This window comes from Eumetopias jubatus, unplaced genomic scaffold (assembly GCF_037043125.1).
Source record: "Eumetopias jubatus isolate StellerSeaLion01/CBP00866 unplaced genomic scaffold, mEumJub1_p1.0 scaffold_15, whole genome shotgun sequence".
NCBI classification, from domain to species: Eukaryota; Metazoa; Chordata; class Mammalia; order Carnivora; family Otariidae; genus Eumetopias; species Eumetopias jubatus.
In genome coordinates this window covers 87,134,320-87,151,584 of record NW_028274821.1, presented here as the reverse complement: position 1 = coordinate 87,151,584, position 17,265 = coordinate 87,134,320, and the positions used below count along the sequence as shown (strand labels likewise).

Here is a 17,265-nt window from a genome sequence, read left to right as displayed (position 1 = left end):
CTCAGCAGGGAGTCTGAGAATTCTCTCCCTCTCTCTCTACCCCTCCCCCCACTCACCTCTCTCTAAAATAAATAAATCTTAAAAAAATAAAATCTTAAAAAATACTTCATTAAACTCTTATTTATCTTTTTTTTTTTTAAAGATTTTTATTTATTGAGAGAGAGAGAGAGAGAGAGCATGAGAGGGAAGAAGGTCAGAGGGAGAAGCAGACTCCCCGCCGAGCAGGGAGCCCGATGTGGGACTCGATCCCGGGACTCCAGGATCATGACCCGAGCCGAAGGCAGTCGCCTAACCAACTGAGCCACCCAGGCGCCCTAAACTCTTATTTATCTTGATTACTGAGATTCTTGGCACATACACGCCCCACCCTTAAGTTTTGCACCCTAGACTAGTACCTCACTTGTTTCCCGTTCCCATTACCTTATACTCTAAAACCTGGACCCTTCATTCCTATTCTCATTCCCTCCCCCAACCCAGCACTGGCATCTCATCAGAGGATCTCGTCTCTTTTGTGGTAAGAACACAGGCAGAAACACTCCTACTCTTACTCCCTCCCTGCCTTCTCTAGCTCCTGTATTTCAGGTGCTGTGTTAAGTAGACAGAGGGTCTTTGCCCTTAGGCAGTTATCAAGGAAGGAGGCATCTAGAAAATGCAGTGAAGTGTTGTAAGAGATTTGAATGGCCAAGAGAAGGATTGCATCTGGGATCATGGGAAGAGAAGAGTCTAGATGGGTTCCATCCTATTTCCCATCCATACCTGCTGCTTCGTCTATGTCTGAACCGCAAATAACAAGTTATTAAGCACTTACTATGGGCCCAGAAATAGTCTAGAAGCACTAGTTCATCAGATCAATGGCTCCCCTGTGGTAGAGGTAGAGACTCAGAAATGAAAAGTCTTTACTCAAAGCTCCACAACTGGTAAGGAGCAGCACACTGATTCAGTCTGAGGTCTGCCTGACTCAGAGCTGATTCTTGTAATCATTATTTGTCGTTATTTGTCATTCAGCAAAATTGGTGCATGCCTACTATGTGATAGGACTGGTTTTAGGGGCGGGGGATAAGGAGTGAAGAAAATGGTTAAAAATTCCTGCCCCCATGTGGCATTCACTCTGGTGAGGAGGACCGGCAATAACCATGTAATTAAATAAACAAGATAATTTCAGATAATAAAAAGTGTCGTGAAAAAAACTAAAGCAGCATGATGGGATAAAGAATCTGTGTTGTCAGGCAGCCTCTCCGAAGGTGGAGCATTTGAAATGAGACTTGAACCTAAGGAATCTACTGCGTGGATATTGGGTGAAGGAAACAGGAAGTGCAGAGGTCCTGGGGTAGGGTTAACCAAGGCACATTTATGGAGCAGACCAATTGGTGTGGCTGGAACATAGCAAACAAGGAAGAGCGAGGGAGGCTATGAGGTGTGAGACCATGTCACACAGTTGGGCTGTGATAAAGAGCTTGGATTTTATTCCGAGAGCAATGGAAAGCCATGGAGGGATTTCAGCACGAAGGTGATGAGATGTAATTCCATGTTTTTTAAAGGATCACCCTAGTATATGGTTTGACAACCCATTGATGTTTTAGGCCAGACGATTCTTTGTTGTAGGGGGGCTGTCCTGTGCATTGTAGGATGTTTATCAGCATCCCTGCCCTCTACCCACTAGATGCCAGTAGTACACTCCTAGTCATGACGACCCAGAGTGTCTCCAGATATTGTCAAATGGACCCTGGAGGGCAAAAGTCGCTCCCAATTGAGAATGACTGCTGTAGTCATAAAAGCAAAGAAGGGCCATGGAATGTTCTCAATTGAAAAAGCCTGCAAAAACCTGATAGCTACGTGCAATGCCTGACCTCAGACTGGATCCAGCAGGGTGAGGGGAGAAGACAAGGTGCCACTGACACAGTAAGAACGTGAGTGGTTGGGGCACCTGGGTGGTGCAGTCAGTCGAGGGGGTGACTTTTGGTTTCGGCTCAGGTCGTGATCTCAGGGTCATGAGATCAAGCCCTGTGTCAGGCTCCATGCTCAGAGTAGAGTCTGCTTGAGATTCTCTCTCCCTCTACCCCTGCTGCTTGTGCTCTCTCTCTCTCTCAAATAAGTAAATCAATCTTAAAAAAAAAAAAGAATATGAGTGCTGGATTAAATAAAACTATTAAATCAACATAATTCCACTGAAGTTGCTAACTGTACTATTGTTATGTAGGAGAATATCCTTATGCTTAGGAAATACACACTGGAGTCTTTATGTATAAAGAACCAGAGGTATAAAGTCTATGCTTAAATCATTCAGGACAAGTTATATACAAGCATATATACATACCCCTGCATGTGTGAATGTTATAACTTATAACACACATACATATATAACCCTATGTGACGTGTTTCTATCTATACATTCTTGCGATATGCGTGCAAATGGTTGTGTATATCTAGGGATATATATGTATCTCCCCATGATATGAAATAATTTTATCTGAGCAAAGGGTGTACAAGTGGGCTGTTTGTACTATTCTCATTCTTGCAACTTTTCTGTAAGCTTAAAATCATTTCCAAATAAAAAGTTCAAAAAACTGCTCTCGTTTCCTACATGACGAGTGGACTGGGGATTGGTTGGTCCGTCTACTTCCTGAAATTATTTGGCTAAACCTCTGCCTGCCCAGCGACCCAGCAGCTCCACCTCTGGGCATGTACCTAATTGATATGAGTGTTTATGTCAACCTAAGACTTGTACTGGAAGGTACATAGCCGTTTATTCTTACTCGCCTCGAATGGGAAACAACCCCAGTGCAGAGTACACACAACACCACAGTTAAACCTCAAAGCTGTAACACTGAGTGTGACAAGCGAGACACAGAAGAGTGCTCATTATATGGTGACTCCTTTTCTTTGCAGTTCGACAAACCGGCCAAATGGATCTGTAGTGGTCGCGATCTGTGGGGGGAGGGGGACCAGGTGGGTTTCCGGAGCTGGAAATGTTCTGTATCTTGATCTGGGTGGGTGTTTACATGTGTGATTACATACATAAAAATTGATCATGCTATGCACTTAGGATTTGTATAATTTATTGTATATAAATTTTATTTAATAATAATAAAAAAGACCACTCTGGCTTCTGTGTAGAGACTAGAGTAGTGGTGACTGGGGGAGCCACAGGGGGAGAAGAGCAAAGAGGAAGTGAAATGAAAGAGGGGGTTCAAGAGTGAACCCCAAGTGAACACCTGGGGGAGCGGGGGGTGCTGCTGACTGAGATGGGAGGTCTGGGGGAGGAAGGGAACCACTGGACCCCTCCCTGCCCTCCCTCTCCCCAGGCCCTGGAGAAGTCAGATTTCCCTCCACATCTGTGTCCCAGTCACCGCCAGGGGGCAATGAGGTCCTTCCTGACTGGCAAGGCAGCCTGGAGCCCGCCGCAGGAGCATCTGGGGCTGGGGACAGCTGTGGAGCTGTTGCCTGGGTGGCTTCCAAGTCACCGGGACACTGTGCTCCTTGCAGAAGAATCTTGTAGGATGGGAATGGAAGGAAATTAAAATCTAAAGCCCTGGAATCTGAAAATCATGACTCCAGCCCTTTAGGCTCAGGATGGGGCCAGGCTCCTTAAGGTGGCCATGAGCTCTTGCTGCTGGCATTCTCCACCTCACCTGCCTCCATTCAATCCCCACCCCGCCTTATGGAAGAGATGGGCTCCCTGCAGGTGCACCTTCTTGCATGTGTGCTGTTTCTGAAGCCTGACCCCCTCTCCTGTGGGCATCTGACACATCCCTTAGGAGTCACTCCAGGACCCTTTCTCGACCCAAAAGGTGGGTCAGGCTGGCCCCCTCTACATCTATCATCATACTCCTTTTTCCGTAAATTGCATTAGTCAATCTACCTGATTCTTCAGCTCATCTGTGGCTCTGAGAGGCAAGGGAGTGCCTGGCATAGGCTCTAAGAATACTTTATGGTTGAATAAAAAGACAAATGAGTGAGTGAATCTAAGGTTGGAAGAGGATAGCACCTCATTTAATCCACCTGGGGTTTTGAAGTTAGAGACCTGAGTTCAAGTACAGACAATGACACTTACGAGCTGTGTGACCTTGGCAACTGTCTTAACCTCTCTGGGCCCCAGTCTCCTCTTCTAATTATCATCCTTACTATACAGTTTCAGTGATAATGTTGCATGTCAGTCCCTTAGCCTAAAATCTGCACATAGTATATGCTCAATAAAATGAGGATTTTTTTGTGTGTATGTGTGGTTTAGAAATGTAAGGGTGTGTGTGTGTGTGTGTGTGTGTGTGTATACAATTATATCTGTTTGTGTAGGCTATATAATAAACTGTTAGCTAATGATAGAGAGTGAAATTGGGAGAATAAGGTAAAATTTTCTTTTTGTGCTTGCTTCATATACTTCTGTGGTTGAATGTCTTATGTTAAGCATGTTTCGTAATTACACAGCCTTTAAATGAAAAATGAAATCCAATATCACATGAAAGAATGCCCAACATCATTAGTCATAAGGGAAATGCAAAACAAAACCGCCATGAGATACCACCACTCACCAGTCGAAAGGCTAAAATCAAAAGGCTTGGGGCTTTAAGTGTCTGCCTTTGGCTCGGGTCATGATCCCAGAGTTGGGGCTCCCTGCTCAGCAGGGAGTCTGCTTCTCCCTCTGCCCGTTCCCCCCCCACATGCTCACTCATGCATGTGTGTTCTCTCTCTCAAATACATAAATAAAATCTTTAAAAAAAAATAAAATCAGAAGGCTTAACAATACCAAATGTTGGCAAGAAAGTGGAGCAACTGGAACTCTCTTACACTGTTGGTGCAGGTATGAAATGGTACAACTATTTTGAAAAAAATGTTGTAAGTACGTAAAAAATGTAACAAGCATACTTCCCCTATAATCAGAAATTCCACTCCTAGCTATGACTCAGGCACCAGGAAGAAAGGGAATATGTGTCTGCAAAAAGACTATAACACAAATGTTCATCGAATATTTATAATAGCCAAAACCTGGGAGTAGCCCACACGTCCATCAAGAGGAGGATGTGATAAACTCTTTGTGATGTGTCCACACCGTGGCATGCTACACGCAGAAAAAGGGCACGAACTGCAGCTACAGGGGACAACACAGGGTAATCTCAGAAACATGATGTTAAGCAAAAGAAACCAGACGCAAAGGAAAATGTACCGCATTGCTGTTTAATTCCATTTATATGAAGTTCTAGGACAAACAGAATGGATTTATGGTGAAAGTCAGAACAGCGATCACCCTTGGGGGAGTATCACCTGGCGTAAGAGAACTTCTGGGGTGCTGGAAACGCTTCATATCTTGATCCGGGTGATAGCTGCACACAAGCACCCATAGATAAAGCTCATCAAGTGGGGCGCCTGGGTGGCTCAGTCGGTTAAGCATTCACCTCTTGATTTTGGCTCTAGTCGTGATCTTGGGGTCCTGAGATCTAGCCCCTCTGTGGGCTCCATGCTCAATGGGGAGTCTGCTTGAGATTCTCTCCCTCTCCCTCTGCCCCTCCCCCCGCTCACGTGCACTCTTTCTCTGTCTCGTATAAATAAATAAATCGTAAAAAAAAAACAAACCTCATCAAGCCATGCACAATTGTTCACAGCAGCTTTATTTATGATATCTCAAAGCTGAAACAACTCAAATGGCCATCAGGAGGCAAATGGGTGAAGACAATATGGTACAATCTTACTGCGTAATATAAGCCAGCAATAAAAAGGAGTAAACTACTAATGCAACACCATGAATGAATCTCAAAATTATGATACTGAGTTTTAAGGGGCGCCGGTGGAGCATGCGACTCTTGATCTCAGGGTTGTGAGTTCGAGCCCCACATTGGGTGTAGAGATTCCTTAAAAATAAAATCTTTTAAATTATGATATGAGTTTTTTAAAAAGTCAGACAAAAAAGAACAGTGTATGATTCCGTTTATATAAAATTCTAGAAAATGTAAACTCATCTATAGTGATGGGAATCAAATCAGTGGCTGCCTCCATGTGAGGTGGGTGGGAGAGAGGAAGGAGAATTACAAAGGGCCAGGAGGAAACACTGGGGGGTTATGGGTATGTTTCTTACTTTTATTGTGGTGCTGGTTCTACAGATGTATTCATATGTTCCAAACCATCAAATCTACACTTTATATTTTTTTAAACCATTTTAAAAAAGATTTTATGTATTTATTTGAGAGAGCAAGTGAGAGGCAGAACACAAGCAGGGGCAGAGGGAGAGGGGAGAATCAGGCTCCCCTGCTGAGCAGGGAGCCCAGCTCGGGGCTTGATCCCAGGACCCCGGGATCATGACCTGAGCCAAAGGCAGACACTCAACTGACTGAGCCACCTCAGCGCCCCAGATCTACACTTTTAAATATGTGCAGTTTATTATATGTCAATTATACGTCAATAAAGCAGCAAAAACATTTTTTAAAAAACTCATTGTGCATTTGATATATGTAAATTAGGCTTCAACAAATAAAAGAAAAAGAAAAGAAAGAAACTGTTTTCCTGACAGTTTCCCCGACTCTGTTTCCCTGCTCGGTACTTCCAGCCTTGTCCATGCCCCACAGGGTCCTTTCTTCTCACCTGGAGCACCCCAAGAGAAAGTCTACAAACATCAAGTCTACGAATCAGCGCTCTGCAGCTCAGCTGGTGCACCTGGGACCTGTGGCTTCCTTTTTTTTTTTTTTTTTAAAGATTTTATTTATTTATTTGACAGAGAGAGACATAGTGAGAGAGGGAACACAGGCAGGGGGAGTGGGAGAGGGAGAAGCAGGGAGCGGGGAGCCCGATACGGGGCTCGATCCCAGGACCCCAGGATCATGACCTGAGCCCAAGGCAGACACTTAATGACTGAGCCACCCAGGCGCCCCCATGGCTTCTTTACAACCGTATTCCAGCTCTCACGGTCCAGCTCAAGCACCACCTCCTTCTAAGAAGCCACTTTGCCTCGTGCCACACCCTCCCAGCTCAGGGCTCCCAGGATCCTTGGCTTAAACCTCTATCCTGGCATCTTCCACTATTCACCTTGTATTATCCGTGTAGACCCACCTGTCTTCCATACTCGCTGCTGACAGTCATCGTGAGAACAGCTACTATTTAATGGCCCTGGGCCAAGAGCTATACATGGTTGATTTCTTTGCCTCTCTACATCAACCAGGAGGACAGGGATTATTAGTTCCCTTTTGTGGAAGCCGAGGCCCAGGATGGGGACAGCCAGTGGGACCTAGTCCCCGCGGCCATAGGAAGGTTAAAGAACATTCAGACGCCACTCTGGCTCACCTTGAGAGCAGCCAGGGCCTTTATCGGTGGGCAGAAAGGAAGGATTTAGCATCTCTGGAGTCCTTCAGAGTTGTAGAAAGATACCTTACAGGTGGAAAGGTGAGTCACTTTAGGTAAAAGGAATTGCCTTCAAGTTTCCAGAGCAGGAAGAACGTGGAGAAAGTGGGCAGCATGCGTAGAGGACAGGCTCGAGGAAGGTCTCTCCTCAGTGTTCTTTATTCTTATTAAATGGCTCCACATTTGCAGATGGGGACCTTGGCACAGGGCTGGAGAGGGAAGACTCATGATTAGCAGGTTCAGAGACCTTGGTTCTGGGTTTGCCAGTAGCTAACTGGGGAGCCGTGAAAACGTCTGTGTGTCCATCTCCCCATCTGTCCTACTGGCAAGGGTAGGGCTTTGCAGTGAGGTAAATCTGGGTTGAAAAACCGGCTTCCTGACTTGCCACCCTGTGACTGACCTTGCCTCTCTGAGCTTGCGTTTCTTCATCTGCGAAATGGGGATAATAATAGTGCAGCCCTTGTGGGACCATCAGGAAGATAACATGTCCAAGGGCCTAGCCCTGTGCCCAGCACGTGCCATACCCATGTCCTTACCGTCATTATTCCTAGATGACGGATAAGAACATCAGCTGTAGTCCCTGCCCGGGCAAGGTGCAAGCCCAGGGACACAGGGCATCTCAAAACCACTTCGAACACTGGACGAACTTCTATAGTAGGCACGATCCTCTCCACAAGGGAACAGGGCAGCAGAGGGGTCTCAGCCCTGGGTTTTGGGGTGGGGGAAGGATTTTGTGCCTGGGCAGGACTGGCCAGCTCAGCAGAATGCTTAGCATCGCTGACCTTCAGGCACTAGATGTCAATAGCACCTCCTCCCCCACCCCACAGACAGCAGACATAGTGATAATTAAGAACACCCCCATACACACATTTCCAAATGCCCCCCCACCCCGGGAGGAGGTACCAGGCCTGCGGCTGCCTCCTCATTCAGGGCTCCCTGCACATGTGCACAGTTCAAACCCTCTCTGAGGGCGTCCGGTGGGCTGGGTGACAGGGGTTGAATCTAGACCATGCTGCACTTGCCAAGCCAGCTGGGGTCCTGGTGCGAGACTGCCCCAGCCTGTTGTCAGTGACTTTGCTACTTCTCATGGATGCACCTATATGGGGTAGGACAGCATGGTCCTTGCAAGCTCCCTGCTCCTGGGTCCCTACCTGGTCTTCGTGGTCCTCACACGGTGGCCCGTGCCCATCCTGATGCCTAGCTCTGGACTCTCCCCACCGCTTCTCTCTCCCTCTCCATAACTCCCCCCTTCCTCTTGGGCCTCTTCTCTGTTCCTCCCCATGCCATGGCTTCTGTCCTCCAGGCTGGGCCCCCCAGAGGTGTGGGAATCAGGTCTCAGTCACCCTGGCCCACTCAGAACCCAGGATTATTCTCATTCTATTCAGAAGGACCGGAGGACAGAGAATAGGAGGACTTAAGGGAGAGAGGAAGAAGGACCAGGCTGGGGTGGAGGTGGCCCCACCTTGAGAGGCCTAGCCCAGCCTTACCGCAAGTTTAGTCACACGGAGGGCTGGGTAGACCTGGCCAGCACTGCCATCCTGGCCAGGCTCTGAGTCACCAGCTGCAGCCCGGCGGGAAACCACGCCTGACATGGAAGTGGCACACTTGGGTTGGTGAGGCCTGAAGCCCCTCCTGGCTGGCCCTGGAGGAACTGGGAGTGACTAGCAACACTGGCTGAGCAAAAACATCTCTCTGGGACTTGCCAGGAAGTCAGGAACCCAGTGAGGCTTGAGGTCTCTGCTCTTGCCGGGGCAGCGGGGCGGGGGGGGGGGGTTGTCTCTCACTCTGGAGGGTGGGGTGAGGTGAGAGGTAAGACTTGTGCATAAATCGCCACGATGCACAGGGTTCTTGACAAGGACCTAGGACAGGCATAAGGCCAGGGCCAGGGGAATGAGTGCCTGCTACAATCCTTTCATCATCCTTTCATTGGGGCAATTTGTCTCTATGTATCAAAAACCTCAAAAGATGGTTTCTACCAGCCATTCTTCTTCTAGAAATTGATCCTTGTAAAACAATTGAGAAAATAAGCGTCCGGTCATAGGCAAATAGTTTGATGCAGCCACACAACGGACTGTCACACAGCCCTGAAAAATCAGTAGAATTAAAAATTCCTTAGCATGGAAAGACGTTCATAGCATATTGCCAAGTAAAAACCCAAAATGGGTGAGCAGACAGTGAGCATAGCAGAGAATCCCCTTTCTTGTTTGAAAACTAGATGAACACATGAGTTTGGGTCTGGAAGGATGGTGGTGTGCTGCGGGATGTTGCGGCTCAGCGTGTGGCTTACCTTCACCTCTTCCTTGCCCTGTGACCTTGGATGGGTCACTTAACCTCACTGAACCTCTCCTATAATATAAATGTCACATGAGCTGTGATGAAGATTGATTAAGGCAGAGGATGTAAAGCCCACAGCTGAGAACAGCAATGTTGTTTCTATTTCTCACTCCCTGCCTGTTTGCTGGCACCATGATACCACCTTTTCTGACTTTGGTACTGCTGGGCCCAATGTGGAATCATGACCTGGGCAGGTGGTGAGCACCCCCTTCCTGTAGGTATGCAAGCAGAGGCTCCGAATGGCAGGGACCCTGTAGAACAGACTTTGCTATCAGATGGGGACTGAGGTGGGTGTGGCCACTGCAGGCATGAGCCTAGGCAGGTCTAGGAACAAGGTGGCTGAGTCCCAGGGATCAGGTGGGTGTCCCTGTCACGTTCCTCTCCAGTGCCCTGGGCAGCATTCTGCGCATCACCCAAGCTCCATCATGTCGACGCTAGGGATGTCATGTTGACTGAAGACAGTCCTGACATCAGAGAGGAAGATCTATTTCAACAAATAACTGCACACAAAATACAGTAATTATGCACGTACTGATTGCAGTGAAGGAGGGGTATAAGGCACTAGGAGAAGGGGCAGACAGGAAAGGCTTCTCTGACAAAAGGTCATTTTAGCTGAGGTCTGGAGGATGGATGGTGCTCGGTGGTGCCAAATTGGGAAAGAAAATCAGCACGTGTGTAAGCCCTCATGTAGCTGGAGCAAGGCTCGTCGAGGGTATGAACGGTCAGTGTGGCAAGAGAAGGGGCAGGGGAAGAGTGGCAAAGGGGAGCCCGGCAGGAGCCTTCAAGGCCATGGGTCTGACTTTGTCCCGAGGACAGTGGGAGCCACAGAAGGTCTGAAGCTGGGGAACGACACGGTCCCTTTTGTATTTCAGAACAATCCAGCTGGCTGTCCACTGCAGAATAAATGGGATGCAGGGGGTGGGGAGGCCACTAAAGGGTGGGGCTGTCAGTTGGGGGGCAGTCCTGGGGCCTGGACTCGGGTGTGGTGGTGGAGCTGGCCACAGGAGGAGCAAGAAGGGGGCTGGGCAGCCAGAGTCCAGGTGACAGCTGGAATAGCTGTGAGCTGGGTCTCCTTCCACTACCCTACGGTTAATAAAGAGGGGAGGTTCAGGCAGGCTGCCAGGGTCCTTCCGCACCAGGGGCCATGCCAACTGGGTAAACAGCAGTGGACACACGATATTCCTTAAAAACAAAATCTTGATTCATTCACATTCCCTGTTGTTTACCCAAGGTGTTTGTTTTTTTTTTCTCCTGGGCTATTTCAGGTCTGACAGGTTTGTGGGGAGAGCAGAGCTGGGACTCAGAGCCAACTGGGAGGGAGAGGGACCAATGGGGCAAGGAATGGCCCATGCTCCTTACAAAACCAGGAAGGGTTCTGGCCTGGGTCCCTACTGTATGTTCTGGGGCAAATCCCTTCCCTTCTCCAGACTGCTGTTCAAGCTCTGGACCCTCCTGGACCCTCCCTTTCAAAGTAAAGTATTATTAGTCTTTACCTTTGGGTCCTAGTCTCTAAATGTGCTTTAGGGTGGGGTGGGGTGGGGCAGCCCTGAAGGGAGGCAGTTTGGCAGAAGCCACTTCCTGACAAAGGACGGATGAATCAGGGGCTGTAGGTGGCATTCTCTGCCTGGGAGGGGGCAGGCCCAGCGAGTGGGCATGGGGAGCCTTCCCTCTCTGCTCCAGATGTAGAACATTCATTCCTCTTCTTTGTCCACATGCCTGGTATCTTCCACCGGGCTCCAGGGCCTGGGCCAAGGGAAGTGTGTGGGAGAGCTGGTGGAGAGATGCGATATCCAGAGCCCTAGGAAAAAAAAAGCAGAGACACCCCCGCGCCCCCACCCCCCACACCTTGCTGTGTTGAGAAGTTCCCCCTTTTTTTTTTTAAGATTTTATTTATTTATTTATTTATTTGAGAGAGAGGGAGAGAGAAATCACCACCAGGGCGGGTGGGAGGGGGGCAGAGGGAAAGGGAGAAGCAGGCTCACCCCTGAGCAGGGAGCCCGAGCAGGTCTTGATCCCTGGGATCATGACCTGAGCAGAAGGCAGATGTTTAACCAACTGAGCCACCCAGGTGCCCCGAGAAATTCTTCCTTATAGAAAGAGCTCTTAAAAACCAACAAGAAAAAAGATATACATTCTTACACAAAAGCAGGCAGAAGATATGAATAGTAAAAACCACAAAGAGCCAAGAAATGTATGAAAACATGCTTTAATTTATTCAAAACTAAAAACTGAATAGTAAAACAGCTTCAAGTGTAGGGGTAAGGGTTCCTAGTTTTTCAGAGTTGAGAAATTCTCCTGATGTCTAATTTCCCGAAATCTTTTCCTCTTCCTCATATAGTACTGATGACTATATTTATTTTGCTTTCCTTTAAAAAAATAAGTCCTTCTTCCTCCACCCAAAGATCACAGCTGGCCTGATTTATTAACATAAAGTAGTAGGAGAGCTGAGAACTTTTCTTTTTTTTAAGATTTACTTATTTATTTGAGAGAGAGAGCAGAGGGAGGGGCAGAAGGAGAGGGAGAGAGAGAATCTCAACCCTGAGATCATGACCTGAGCTGAAAGCAAGAGTCGGACGTCTAACCAACTGAGTCACTCAGGCGCCCTGAGAGATAAGAACTTTTTTTTAAATCTTTTTTTTTTAAAGATTTTATTTATTTATTTGACAGAGAGAGACACAGCGAGAGAGGGAACACAAGCAGGGGGAGTGGGAGAGGGAGTCCCGCTGAGCAGGGAGACCCACGCGGGGCTCCATCCCAGGACCCTGGGATCATGACCTGAGCCGAAGGCAGACGCTTAACGACTGAGCCACCCAGGCGCCCCCAATAACTTTTTTTTTTAAGATTTATTTATTTATTAGAGAGAGAGAGAGAGAGCGCGTGCAACGAGCAAGGGGAGGGACAGAGGGAGAGAGATCGGGGAGGCCAACTCCCCGCTGAACGGGGAGCCTGACTTGGGGCTCCACCTCAGGACCCTGAGATCATGACCTGAGCTGAAACCAAGAGTTGGATGCTTAACTGACTGAGCCACCCAGGCGCCCAGGGAGCTGAGAACTTTTAAAGAAGTTTACAATAGTCTCAGAATAAAGTAAAAAACCCTATGTTCTGGACACTCAAGGAGCCTCCCATCTGGTCCCACCTGTCCATGGCAGGGGCCCCCTCTCCTCTTCCCTTGGACTAGCCCCTGGGCCAGTCAGAACTCATCTCCCTTGCCTTTGTTCATACTGGCACCTTTACCTGGCATGCCCTCTCCAGGCCTACCTACCCAGCATTGAAGTAAGGGTTGCTATGTGCATCCAATGGAATGTTATCTTTTGAAAATCCTTAAAATTGGTAATTCTTCCACTAAGTAGTTGTGAGGGCTGTCGGATGAGGTAGGGAATGCCTTTGGCATGATACCTGGCAGGTGGCATGAGGTCCATGAATGGTGGCTATCCCTGGATCTTCATCGAATAGGCTTCTTCTCGCCAATCAGATCTCCAAGTGTCATCTCCCAGACTGCCTTCCTAGGTGGCACCCCCACTCCTGTCACTTTAATCCCTCATCCTATTTTATTAATGCTTATCCCTTCTGAATCATCTTGTTTATGTACTGCCTTTCTCCCTCCAGCAGGAGAACATAGCTTCTGCAAGGGCAGGAATCTTGACTACCTGGTATACTGATATAACCCCAACACCTGCGACGGCGCCTGACACACAGCTGGAGCTCCATATATTCACTTGTCATTTCAAAATCAATTTTATTGGGGTGCCTGGGTGGCTCAGTCGGTTCAACGTCCGACCTCGGCTCCGTTCATGATCCTAAGTCGGACTCCCTGCTCAGCAGGGAGTCTGCTTCTCCCTCTCCCTCTGCCCCTCCTCCATGCTTGTGCTCTCTCTCAAATAAGTAAATAAAACCTTTAAAGAAAATCAACTTTATTGAAGTATAATTTACATGCAACAAAATGCATCCATTTGAAGTTTTATAGTTTGGTGAGTTTTTTTGTTTTTGTTTTGTTCTCTTTTTAAGTTTTATTGAATCCAGTTGATTTTTTTTTTTTAAGTAAGCTCTACGCCCATCATGGGGCTTGAACTCAGGACCCCAAGATTAAGAGTCACACACTCTACCGACTGAGCCAGCCAGGCGCCCCTAGTTTGGTGAGTTCTGACAAACATGTACTCCTACATTACCAGCACCCCAGTCAAGGCATAGACCATTTCCAACCTCCCTCAAAGTTCCCCTCTTTTTTTTGCAGTCAATTCCCCTCCACTCCACCTCTAGGTAAAATGTGTTTGTGTGTGTGTGTGTGTGTGTGTGTGTGTGTGTATGTGTGTGTGTGTGTGTGTGAACTGAATGAATTTTGAATTGGGACTGGCCCCAAGGTCTGGGGGAGCTATTCACATGTGCACACAGCATTCTATAGTTTACAATGCCGTTCTACTTTTATGATCTCATTTGCTTTTCACATATGAGACCATGGATGCTCAGATGGACTAGGTGACATGTGACAGAGGGTCTCCAAAGCCAAGAAGTGGGGGGCAGGGCTGGGCTAGGGGCCTGGCATCCTGGGCAGTTTGTGGATACTCCAGGCTGACAGGCCCGGGTGTACCATAAAGGCTGGCAAAAGGCTGCTTGTGGTCCCCACCTCTATCCCAACTGGCCCAGGCGTCCAGTCTGACTGAGATGCCCTGGGGTGCCCAGCTGTACACCCAGGGCAAGCAAGCCTTTCCAGTCCCTATAGTTTGGGCTGTGGGGAAAAAATGAAACGAGGCTAGCAGCCTCTCTTGTTTCTGATTACTTCTGTCTGGTTGCTCAAAGAGAACAGATAGATGCTGGGTGTCAGGAGACTTGACTTCTGGCTGGGTTCTGCATCTGCCTTGCTGTGTTACTTTGGCAAGTCACTTTCCTTCTCTGGGCCTCAGTCTCCATCTCTGTAGAGGAAACAAGTCATCCCTGCCAGCTTGACTTCAACTCCACCTGATGACTCTCTGTTGCGTGAATCTGTCCTGCTCTTCAAAGACTGGCCTCTGCTTGTGCTCTCTCCACTCCCTAGAATGCTGTTCTCCAATGTCTGCTGTCAAAATTCTGGTTTTTCTACTTGTAGTTCCGGTGCTCATCCCTCTGTGATTTTCCTCAAAATGGAATGTTCTGCTCCTTTCTCTAATTTCTATATGCTCTTGAGGGCAGGGACTATGATTTTTTTTTAAAGATTTTATTTATTTATTTGAGAGAGAGAATGAGAGAGAGAGAGCACATGAGAGGGAAGAGGGTCAGAGGGAGAAGCAGACTCCCCGCCGAGCAGGGAGCCCGATGCGGGACTCGATCCCGGGACTCCAGGATCATGGCCTGAGCCGAAGGCAGTCGCCCAACCAACTGAGTCACCCAGGCGCCCAGGGACTACGATTAACAATGAGAGAAGGGTGGGTTCTATTTATTGAGATGACCAATCCTGTGCCAGGCCCTGTGCCGGTCACTTTGTTATGTGCTTTAATCCTCACAACAAAGTGTCATTATTCTCACTTGACAGATAAGGAAACTGAGGTTCAGAATAATGCCACTTGTCCTGGGTCACAGAGCCAGTAGGACAGCTTGGGCAACTTCTCTTTCCCCAACCCCAGCATGTTTTTTTTTTTTGTTTTTTTTTTTAAGTTTTCTTTAAGTACTCTACCCCCCAGGTGGGGCTCAAACTCAGGACCCGGGATTAAGAATCCTCCGCTGGTGGGACCGAGCCAGCCACCCACCCACCCTGCCCCTACCCCCGCATCTTGCAGAGGGCCTAGCAAGCAGGTATTTATCACCTGTATGCTGAATGACCAGTAAGCCACTGACTGCCTGAATCAGTGCCAGTATCACATTAATCAACTTCAAACCTACCACTGGTAGTGTAGACAGGACTGAAGTACCCGTGCTCAGTAATGCTAACTTTTATTACCACCATTCTTTGCCTTTGTCACACCTACAGTAAGATCTGCCCAATTACAGGGTGGGATACATGGGTGGTGAGTACTCGGTCACCAGGGTAAGCAAGCAGAAACTGGATGACCTTTGGGACACAGTAAGGGGAAGTCTGAGCATCAGCAGCCAAGGAAGGCCTCCGCCACCCCCATCCATGATTTTAGGAATCCCAGTTGGTAACCTGTTTCCCCTCCTGGCTTGGGAGGTGGCGAGGGTAGGACTGGAACACATTCCTGTGGTACCAGGACCCACCCATGCTCAGCCCCGCAGGCCCAGTTGATACCCACAGACCATGCAGGCCCGTGGGTTTTGAATCTTTGGAAAGTTCTATTGTTTATTCCATTCCTGACCTGCCCTGTCCCACAAGCCACCTCCCGAGTGAACTACCCATATGCTGAGCCTGAGGAATGTCCGCCTGGCCCTGGCACCGGGGGTGCCTTCTGGGCCCCGAGCCCTCCCTGCCACCTCCCCTTTCCCTGCAAAGATTGTGCAAGACAGGCGGGCACACCTTCTGGGGCAGGTCGGATCAAGGCCAGGAACTTGCTGAGAGCGGGAGGCGGCGGGCAGGGCGGGAGGGGTGGGGTGCAAACGCCGAGTTCCCGCACTTCGGCCTCGGCGTCCCCTACCAGTTCCCCACGACTTGCTCGGCGTGATTCTCTTCCCGCGCGGAGAGGGGAGGAGGTGACCTCAGGCTGGAGCCCCCCAGGGCACTCCCCGTTCTTTCAGATGCCCCCACCAGCCCCATCTCTTTCTTCGGTTCGGCCTGGGTCCGGTGCGCCCCTCAGTGCGTCACACCCCGCTCTCCCTCTCTCCGACTGGTCTTTGTCCGGGTCTCGCCCGCAGTCCCGGCGTCCCCGGCCCCCCCCCCCCCCCCCGCCCTCCCGCCAGCGGCCGCGGCCGCGGCGGGGGCGGGGCTCGGCTCGGGGGGCGGGGCGGGGCGGGGCGGGGCGCGGCGGGGCTGCTGAGCCGCGGGCTGGGGCGCGGGGCGGAGGCAGCCCACGGGACAGACGCGGCCGGGGCTTGGAGCGCGGGCAGAGCGGAGGCCGCAGCGAGGGGCGGCGGGAGCGGGCCGGGCCCGGCTGCATGGCTCCAGCGGCGTCCTCCTGAGCGGCGCGTGTAGCGACGGGCGGCGGGCGGATCGGGCCGCGGCTCTTCCTCGCCATGGGGGACGTGCTGTCCACGCACCTGGACGACGCCCGGCGCCAGCACATCGCAGGTGAGTCCCGCGCGGTGCAGCGCTCCGGAGGTCCAGCGGGGAGCCCCCGGGCCACGCCCCCAACCCGGTCCGCCCGCGGCGCCGGGCCGGAGTCTCGGGGGAATCAGGCCCGGGGCAAGGCGGGAGTGGCCGGGGACCAAGTCCTGCGTCTAGCTTGTTCGCTCCACGTCTGGGCGCTCCTTCCTGCCCCCTTATGAGCTCGCCCTTCCCCCTCCCGAGGGAAGTCGAACCTCCCCCTCCCCTACTGGAACCCCCTCCGAGCCGGCCCCTTCGAATGCCCCCCAACACACTACCCTGATGAAGTTGTGGCCCACTCGGCCAGCGTGTCCTGATCTTCCTCCCGCACTGTCCCGGCCCCCACCTCATCCTGGCCCCAGCCCTAGTACACGTGGCTGAGGCTTCTAGGGACAGGCCCATCCATGCCTGGACTGAGCCTGGGGAGTAGGGCTAGGGATAGATGGGGT

At 50.0% G+C, this 17,265-nt stretch overlaps 1 protein-coding gene across 3 annotated transcripts in view; it reads left to right on the top strand.

Annotated features, from left to right (window-relative positions):
• Positions 1-16,576: 16,576 nt before the first annotated feature.
• NIBAN2 (niban apoptosis regulator 2) overlaps positions 16,577-17,265 on the top strand; it is a 56,637-nt gene continuing 55,948 nt past the window's right edge. For all 3 annotated transcript variants that reach the window (XM_088019131.1, XM_088019130.1, XM_028107840.2), the window contains exon 1: positions 16,577-16,801. In XM_088019131.1, coding sequence (XP_087875257.1) covers positions 16,747-16,801 — 55 coding nt within the window. In that variant the 5' untranslated portion in view covers positions 16,577-16,746. The remainder of the gene's footprint in view (positions 16,802-17,265) is intronic.